Consider the following 9,728-nt stretch of genomic DNA (forward strand, 5'->3'; position numbering starts at 1 on the left):
CATCTATGCATGGAATCCAAGGGGTTAAAACACTCATGTGAAGCTTAATATGGTTGTTTAGGACATGGAGGATGGCCAAAGCATGATAAAGCTAGAGTCTTTAGAACCAAGGGGCCTAGAGGTGTCCAGATTGAAGTTACAACTTCAAATCAAAATCATCTTCCAAAAGTGGATTCAAAATGGGTTAAAATACACTACACTTTCATGGGAGGAGATCTAAGAAACAAGAGGTCAAGGTAAGGACTTTATACCTAAATATGATTGCCAAGTCAGAGTAGATGTCGGATCTACTGCTTCTCCCTTTACTCCAACCTCTTCAAGCTCCAAGTCTCTTCACAACCAAACCAAATTACTCTCCAAAGCTCTCATACACACTCAAGAAGGTATAAAGCTCAAACTAGGGTTTCTATGGATGATAATGAGGTAAGGGAGGTTGGTGAGGGGACCTAAGGTCCTTTAAATAGGGTGCAAACCCTATTAGGTAGGGTTTTCATGCACAACCTCTACTCATCAAGTTGGGGTCCACCAACTCGTCCAGTAGGTCCCATAGTCAATCCCGCTTTATTAGTTTCTACTCGACGAGTTAAGGCCTCCAACTCGTTGAGTAGGTCTTATGCAATGTGTAAAAATCCTTAAAATTTCACACCTAGGAGTCGGGATGTTACATTATCTCTCATAATTCTTTAGAATTTAATAATAGATTTTAGGAACCTAATTAACATTCCTTAAAAGATGGAAAGTTGCTTATAAAGAACTTCTAATCTTTTGAAAACTTTTTCTTCTTATCAGATAAACAAAAACCACCATAGTTGTGATTACTCCAAACAATATCATCTTGAAATACAATCTAAATCATTAGAGTCTTTGGACTTCTGGAAAAAGACTAAGAACTTTCATCACATCATTGAACCATAAAGGAATTGGTTGGAATCTCTTCTTTAAATGACTTCTTTCTGTAAAATTTCTTGGATGATTCAAATGCTCTAACTTAACAACTTTGTTTGGCTTTGGTTCAAGTTATGAGGATTTTTTTCTTTGGAACCCACATTTGCTTGGGTTTACCTTTTTTTTGAACTTCTTGTATCTTGGCTTAAAATATGAATTCTTGTTCAATGAAGATCTATGAGTCTTTCAAAATTGGTTCTCATATCTGCATATACCCATGATTTTGGATTTTGGTACACTTTGTTTTCGTTAATCATCAGTTTTTGTATGTTTTCATCCCATCAAAAGAACTACTTGATCCTGATGAAATATTAAGAGGCATTCTCTTGTTGCATCACCAATATGAAGAACCTTAACAATATCTTCTTTCTTTTTAGGTATAAGATCATCAGCAACATTCATAGAACAAGTATCATCAACAACATATTTATTTTTCTCTATTTCTGGGTATTTCTGAACCATTTTTATTTGGGGAACTTCATTTATAACTAGATCAATAATCACATCTTTTATTTTTATTTTTCTTCTATATCTTTGATTTCCGTTAAATTAGACATCAAAAACTGATCGGTATGTATAGGATTATAACTCAGTGTATTTTTATCATATGATACCTTTGTATCATAATTAATCCATTTTACCAACATTGGATGATATATATCTAGAGCATTACAGGCTATACGTAGAGAGATACGAGAACATCTTTCAGGATACCATATCTCATGAAAAAGATATGAATGTTTATTTGACAAAAATGTGGATAACTACATATAGAAATCATGACAAAACTTAGATCTAAACAAAAATCTTCAGTAAAAAATGGATTTCAAAGAGAACAAGTTTAGATCTGATGAATGAGAAAATCTAGAAAGGTTTCTACAAAAACCCCTCAGATCTAGAAAGCTCTTTCAAAAACCTTTCGAATACGGAATGTTTCTTCATAAATATCTCATATCTGATGTAAGAGGTATCAATTTTTGAGTATAGATCATAGAATAACTAGAAAACTTACACTAGATTCATGAGAAAGAATCAAATACGAAAATATGTCATCTCTGATCTGTAAAACTTTAAAGAACATATGATTCTTCAAGTTCAAGCTCTCTTATACCTATTGTAGGAACCCAGATTCACACAATATGAGATGACAATGTGGAAATTAAGAACATAGATGAATCAATGCCAAATAAACTAAGAATCAGTAAATTATTTTTGTATTCATATCATCATTACATCTGATTACAATGGATAAATCTCAAATGAAAAATATGAACTTCAAGTTTTCTATCTCTATAGAAAAAACCGAAAATTTAGAGTACAAAGGAGGCTCATTCTAAAATAAAAATGATCTCAACTATTTACAGTCTTACTGTTTAAAATTTGGAAAAACCCTAAAACTACTAGGTCAAAATAAAAAATTTATCTATCAAACATTTTAGTATATAACAATAGCTATGATACCAATTGTAAGAACTCAGATTCACACAATATGATATCACAATGCGGAAATTAAGAACAGTAGATGAATCAACCTCAGATAAACAAGGAATAATGAAATATTTCTGCATTCATATGATCATCAGATCTTATTACAATGGAGGAACCTCACATGGAAAAGATGAACTCTCAGTTTTCTCTCTATATATAGTAAAAACTGAAATTCTAGAGTTAAAATGAGGCTCACACTAAAAAAATGACCTAAACTATTAATAGTCCTAGGGTTTAACATCTAGAAAACCCTAAAACTACTAGGTCAAAATAAAAAGTTCATCTGTCAAATATTTTAATATCCAGTAGGAACTCAGATTGACAAAATATAGGGATGGCAAAAGAAACCGATCCCAATGGTGAAAACCGAAAATCGAGATATTAGGGTCAGGTTTGGGGTCGGTTAATCGAGGCCGGGATCGGGTTTGGTATGCTTTTAGAAAATTTTCGCGGGTTTGTTTACGGGGATGGTAAACAAAATACCCATCCCAATTACCCGAAACCAAAACCAAAACTAAAACCGTTACCTGAAATCGTTCATATGATTATATATATATATATATATATATATATATATATATATATATACACATATACATACATATATATATATATATATATATACACATATACATATATATATATATATATATATATATATATACATATATATTTCCTTGAGTTATCTTCTTTGTTGTGAATGATTTAAAGATAATTTATTAAGATAGTTTCTTGTTTATTTGTAGTGCTGGTTTTTTGATATTTTTTAAATCATAGTACCTAGAGTAATAGTGATATTATGGTTTGTGAATGCCAGTGTCTTTATTGTTTTTTTGTCACTTGTAACCAACTATGTATCAGAACAAATACATCTACTCTTAACGGTTTTGTAAATAATCAAAATTATTTTAGATATGAATTTATGCTTGCATCACTAAATCTAATGTTTTTGTATTCTCATTGCAACAAAATTATTCTTAATTTGAATGTTAAACGGGGATCCCCGTTACCCCGTTGGGATACCCGCGGACCCGATAATGTTTGGTAAACGGGTACCCTTTGGGAATCGGGTAGGTGATGGGATCGATTTTCATATTCGAGGACGGAGTCGAGATTACCAAAACCCTTCCCGAATCCGCCCCGTTGCCATCCCTAACACAATATGAAATGACCATGAGGAAATTAAGAACGTAGATGAATCAATCCTAAATAAACTAAGAATCATTGAAATATTTTTGCATTCATATGCTCATCAAATCTGATTACAATGGAGAAATCTCACTTAGAAAAGATGAACTCTCAGTTTTCTCTTTATAGTAAAAAATGAAATTCTAGAATAAAAATGAGGCTCACTCAAAATAAGGGCGCACCTTTTATGGGGCCAGGAGGGGTTGTGTCCCCCCCCCCCCCCCTGAATATTGGGCTAGAAGTAGAGTACATATGTTTAATTTTCAGAATTATAGGCCTAGCAATGTGATTTTTGGGCTGTGGCACCTCCTGATAAACTAATCCAATGTTTGTTTGCCAAGAAGTCGGTCCAAGAAAGAGAAATTGTGCGATCATATGTTCAATTAGTTATCATTCAATCAGTAGAGCCTCAATCTTCAGTCTTCACTCAATCCCTTGTCCGCCAAATCAAAGCCTGCTCCAGTGCTCCTCAGCCCTTGCCACTCACCTGCTCGCCAACCGTCGATGCTGGGCGCTGGCTGCTGCGAACAGCGGACCTGCCGCCTGCGGTGCTGCTATGTGTGCCCCTGCTAATCGTTGTTGTTCTGCTGCTTCTGGCTTCTACACGAATCACGATTGCATAGCTGATATTCTGCTGCAATCCTCATTCCTCAATTGATTCCCCATCCTCAGGTATGCTTTCAATTTGAGATTTCAAGTTTCAATTTAATTTCTTTCCTGTTGTATACTTGCATTTGTTTAGTTTGCTGGAATTTTTTAGGACTTTTAACTTCAGAGCCTGTTTTGTTGCTTGTCTAATGTCTAGAATAAACTTATTATTTATGAAGTGATATGTCATATGTTGGAATTTTAGGAATTTTAGGAGGTTGTTTGGCTGTTTTAGAAGCATGTTAACTGATATAAACTGCTATGTCTAAAAGAACTGTATTGTTGTTTTTCCTCTATATTTGATTGTTGTTGGACTTTTTGGAATCAACTAATTACTAAATTACACATTGATTATTTTCTTATGAATTGTTTTTTGATTTTGATTTTTATAGATACAATCTTGAGAGATATGAAAACCACTCATTCTTTCTTCAAAAGAAAGGTTGATAATGAAGAAATTCATGATAAAAATGAAGAGATTAAACATCACAAAGGTTCAACAAGTGAACCACAACCACAAGAACATGAAAACCAACAAGAGAATGATAGGAATGAAGCCACACAATCAAGTCCTAATGAGGTGGTCCAAGCGGATCTTAAGCAACTAGAAAGAGATCCCGCTAAAAGAAAACAAATGTGGGAATATCCGATTAACTTAAGGGAAGAAGTAAGACGAGCTTATATGAGTTTAGGACCTTTCAAAATACATCTTAAAGAATATCATGCTAAAGGTTCAAAGAAACATCCTCGTAGATTCCAATATTCTTGGTTCAACATTTTCCCTAATTGGTTAGAATATTCTCCAACAACACATGCATCCTATTGTTTTATTTGTTTTATATTTAACGCTAAACCAAGTGTGTCCCATGGTTATGATGCATTTATTGTTAAAGGATTTGATAATTGGAACAAAGTTAATGACGGGAAAAATTGTGCATTCTTGAAGCACATTGGTTGTTCACAACATAGAAATGCTGTTGCATTAGCTGAAAATTTGATGAACCAAGAAGCACACATTGAAAATATCATAATGAAGCAAAATGAAGAGCACATATTGAAGAATCATTTACGATTAAAAGCTTCGATTGACACAGTTCTTTGGTTGACATTCCAAGCGTGTGCTTTACGAGGACATGATGAATCTCCTAATACCAAAAACCGTGGTAATTTTTTGCAACTACTAAAACTTCTAGCATCTTATAATGATGAAGTTGCAAATGTTATATTAGAGAATGCTCCTTATAATTCAAAATATGCTTCTGGAGAAATTCAAAAAGAAATTCTTAGTATTATTGCAAATAAAGTTAGAAAGCATATTCGTAGTGAAGTGGGTGATTCATATTTTTGTGTCATGGTTGATGAGTCATGGGATGAGTCTAAAAAAGAGAAAATGGCGATAGTTTTGAGATTTGTTGATGTAGAAGGGATCATACGGGAAAGGTTCTTTTCATGTTAGGGATACCTTATCATTAACCCTAAAAACAAATATGTGGAGACAACTTTTGCACTATCAGTTTGATGTTAGTAAAATCCATGGCCAAGGCTATGATGGTGCTAGTAATATGAGAGGGGAATGGAACGGATTACAGGCACTTGTTCTTAAGGATTGTCCTTATGCATATTATGTTCATTGCTTTGCTCACAGATTACAACTAGCCTTGGTAGCTGCTTCAAGGGAAATTATTCATGTACACCAATTTTTCACAAACTTAATTTTTTTAATTAATGTAGTTTGTGCTTCCAGTAAGCTTCATGATGAGTTACAAAAAGCGAAGGCAACTGAGATTGAACAATTATTGGAACTAGGTGAAATCGAATCATGCAAAGGATTGAATCAAGTTGGGACATTAAGAAGAGTTGGTGATACACGTTGGGGTTTTCATTTTCGTTTTGTTTGCAGTTTGCTTAACATGTTTGATTGTACTCGTGTTGTTCTCCAGGGAATAATTGATGATGTATTTGCTACTTATTCTCAACGCGGAGATGCTGATGCAGCTTACTGTTTCCTAAAATCATTTGAGTTTGTGTTTATTCTTCACTTGATAAAGGAAGTAATGGGGAAAACTGATGTACTTTCTCAAGCTCTACAAAAGAAATCTCAATATATTCTTAATGCCATGGAGTTAGTTTCAGCAACAAAGGAGAGTCTAAATGAATTCAGAAACAAGGGATGGGACTCTATACTTGCACAGGTAAAGTTTTTTTGTGAAAAACATCAAATAGATATGCCAAATATGAATGCTCCATATACTTCTACTCGATACCGGCCTCGAAAAACAGATAATCATGTTACTTTTGAACATTTTTATCGAGTAGATTTGTTTACAGCCACATTGGACAAACAGTTACATGAGTTGAATAGTAGATTCAATGATCAAGCAATGGAGCTATTAAGTCTTAGTTCTACTTTAGTTTCAAAAGAACACCCTAAAGTGATTAAAGTTGATCAAATTTGTCGTCTTGTTGAGAAGTATTATCCCGAAGATTTTACGGAGCAAGAGAGAATTCAATTAAGATATCAATTGGAGATTTTTAATATTGATATGACAAAGAATCCCAAGCTTAGTGATCTATCAACTATTGTTGACTTATGCAAGGGTCTTGTGGAAACTCAGAAACGTGAGACGTATTATTTGATTGATAAAGAGGTGCGGTTAATCTTGACACTTCCAGTTTCTACCGCAACAACAGAAAGGGGATTTTCAGCAATGAAAATATTCAAGAACCGTCTTCGCAATACGATGTCGGATGACTTTCTCGCAAACAACTTAGTGGTTTACATAGAAAGAGAACTTGCTGAAAACATTGATTCGAACTCGGTAATTGATGAATTCAAAGACCTTAAAGATCGTCGGGCTGAGTTGTAATTCTTTTTCTTATTATTTTTTGTGTTTATTTGCAAAAACAAATTTGTTTTTTTTTTTTTTGTATGTAAGAACGTTAATTTTAGTTTAAGTACTTTCGGCAAATAGCCCCCCCCCCCCCCCCCTAAAAAATTGTTCAAGCTCCGCCCCTGACTTTAAAATAAAAAATAACTTAAACATTTACGGTCCTAGGGTTTAAAAAAAAAAAAAAAAAAAAAAAAAACAACACTACCAACGTAACAAAACTTTTATGGCCAAATTGTGAAGTAAAATAGCTTTTGTGACTAAATTATGAAAATACATAACTTTACTATCCATAAAGATTTTTTATTATTATTTATTGGAAATGGAAACAAAACAAACGCTATCAACCGTTATCTCTTCATAGATTTTCTTCCGAAAAACAAAATGTGTCCAAATATATAAACAGGAGTTTCCATACAATTTCCTCGTATAATCTCAAAAAAGATTCTTATTATGAGTGGTGTCCATGGACATTAGGAGATTTTATCGGCACCAAAAAAATCCATTTAAAAACATCGAATTCTTTTACATTTTTAATTTTTATCCTTTTAATTTATTATAATACAAAATTAATCCTTTAGAATTTAATTTCATTTTACCAATTCATTTAAGTTGTTTTATATTTTTAACTTGAAATTCTATCTTCCACGCTTTGCGGGAAATGCATATGAGGTTTTGTTTAGTATCTTATTTTCAAACAAAAGAAAATTGATAGTATTCATCATTTTATTGTTTTGTTTGTATGGTTTTCCGTGAGGCAATTTTGCCAACATACGAAAGTCTAGAGATAATCCTACAAACATGACAATATATGAAAGTTAAAGAGGTGGAAATTGTCATTGTTTAAATTTTAGAGGGTAAAAGTGACATTTTATAAAGTAAAATGGATGAAAAGTGGGTGGAAAGTGTCATTCTATAAAGTAACCGACTGAAATTGCTAATGTATGAAAGTCTAGGTACCAAGTCTACCAACATAATAAAATTTTGTGGACAATTTTAGGTGTCAAAAATTTTTAAGACTAAATTATAAAAATACATAACTTTACTACCCATAAAGAGTTACTTTTTTATATATTGGAAAATGGAAACATGACAAATGCTATAAACTGTTCTCTTCATAGATTTTTTTTCTCAAACAAATGTGTCCAAATTTATAAACAAAGTGTGTCCACATAATTTTCTGGTATAATCTCTAAAAAGGCTCTTATTATGAATGGTGTCCATGAACATTCGAAGATTTTATTGGCACTAAAAAATGATATAAAGACCATTAAAACCTTGATATGACCGACATTGACCATAATAACGATCACATCACTTTTTGAGTTTCATTCAACTTGAATTCTTTTACATTTTAAAATTATCTCCTTTTAATTTATTATAATTACAAAACTAATCCTTTACAATTTATTTTGAAATTAAGTTGTATTATATTTTTAAATTGAAATTCTATCTTCCGTGTTTGACGGGAAAACATGCGAGGTTTTATTTACTATCTTCTAGTCACACAAAGAAAAATATTTATATTCATCATTTTATGGTTTTGTGCGTATGGTTTTCCCAGGGCTAAACTTGTCAACATACAAAAATCTAGGGACAAAACCTGCAAATATGGCAGTATATGAAAGTTGAAGAGGTGGAAATTGTCATTGTTCAAATTTAAGAGGGTAAAATTGATATTTTACAAAGTAAAAATAATGAAAATTGTCATTCTACAAAGTAAAAAGGTGAAAAGTTATGCTCTATAAAGTAAGTGATTGAAATTGCCAATATATGAAAGTTTAGAGACACAATTTATCAACATAATAATTTTTTCTGCCAAATTGTAAAGTAAAAAACTTTTGTGACATAATTATGAAAATACAACTTTACTATCCATAAAAAGAGTTTTTTATTGTATATTGGAAAATGGAAACATAACAAATGTTATCAACTTTATCTTTACATAGATTTTCTCCCAAACAAAATGTGTCCAAATATAAAAACAAAGAACGTCCATACAATTTCGTCGTATAATCTCTAAAATGATTTTTATTATGAGTGGTGTCCATGAATATTGGGAGATTTTATTGCGACCAAAAAAACTATTTTAAAACCTTAAAAACCTTGATATGACCGGCATGACCATAATAATGATCACATCACTATTTCAATTTCATTAATTCTTTTACTTTTTTTTTTCTCCTTTTGAATCATTATAATTATAAGACTAATCTTTTTAAAATTTAGTTTTTCATTTTACCAATTGAAATTAAGTTGTTTTATATTTTTAACTTGAAATTCTATCTTGACAAAACTGCACAAATGGTCCAAGCGGTATGTCGAAAATTGTCACTTTGATCCAAAAATGTTTAGACTAGCACCAGCGGTCCAAAACTTTCATTTTGTTGCATTTTTAGTCCAATCTGTTCTTATTTTTTCCAAATGACAGATCTGCCACTGTTAATATATTTTATCTTTTCTCTTATTTGTTTTCCTGATTTTCAGATTTTAAAAAAAATAAAACAATAAAATAAAAATAAAAATAAATCTCTCTATCTCTCTCTAAAAAACAAGAAAATAAATCTCTCT

General features: G+C 31.9%; 2 protein-coding genes across 2 annotated transcripts; both read left to right on the forward strand.

The window, feature by feature from the left end:
* Positions 1 to 4,678: 4,678 nt before the first annotated feature.
* On the forward strand, positions 4,679 to 5,725 carry LOC145045855 (uncharacterized). Its single transcript, XM_078994156.1, has one exon. It carries the CDS (start codon positions 4,679 to 4,681, stop codon positions 5,723 to 5,725), a length of 1,047 nt encoding a protein of 348 aa, XP_078850282.1.
* A 31-nt stretch (positions 5,726 to 5,756) lies between these two features.
* On the forward strand, positions 5,757 to 7,136 carry LOC145045857 (uncharacterized). Its single transcript, XM_078994157.1, has one exon. The coding sequence runs from the start codon at positions 5,757 to 5,759 to the stop codon at positions 7,134 to 7,136; it is 1,380 nt and encodes a 459-aa protein (XP_078850283.1).
* The last annotated feature ends 2,592 nt before the right edge of the window (positions 7,137 to 9,728 follow it).

The sequence above is a fragment of the Lactuca saligna genome, chromosome 5 (genome assembly GCF_052625555.1).
Source record: "Lactuca saligna cultivar CGN05327 chromosome 5, ASM5262555v1, whole genome shotgun sequence".
Taxonomy (NCBI): domain Eukaryota; kingdom Viridiplantae; phylum Streptophyta; class Magnoliopsida; order Asterales; family Asteraceae; genus Lactuca; species Lactuca saligna.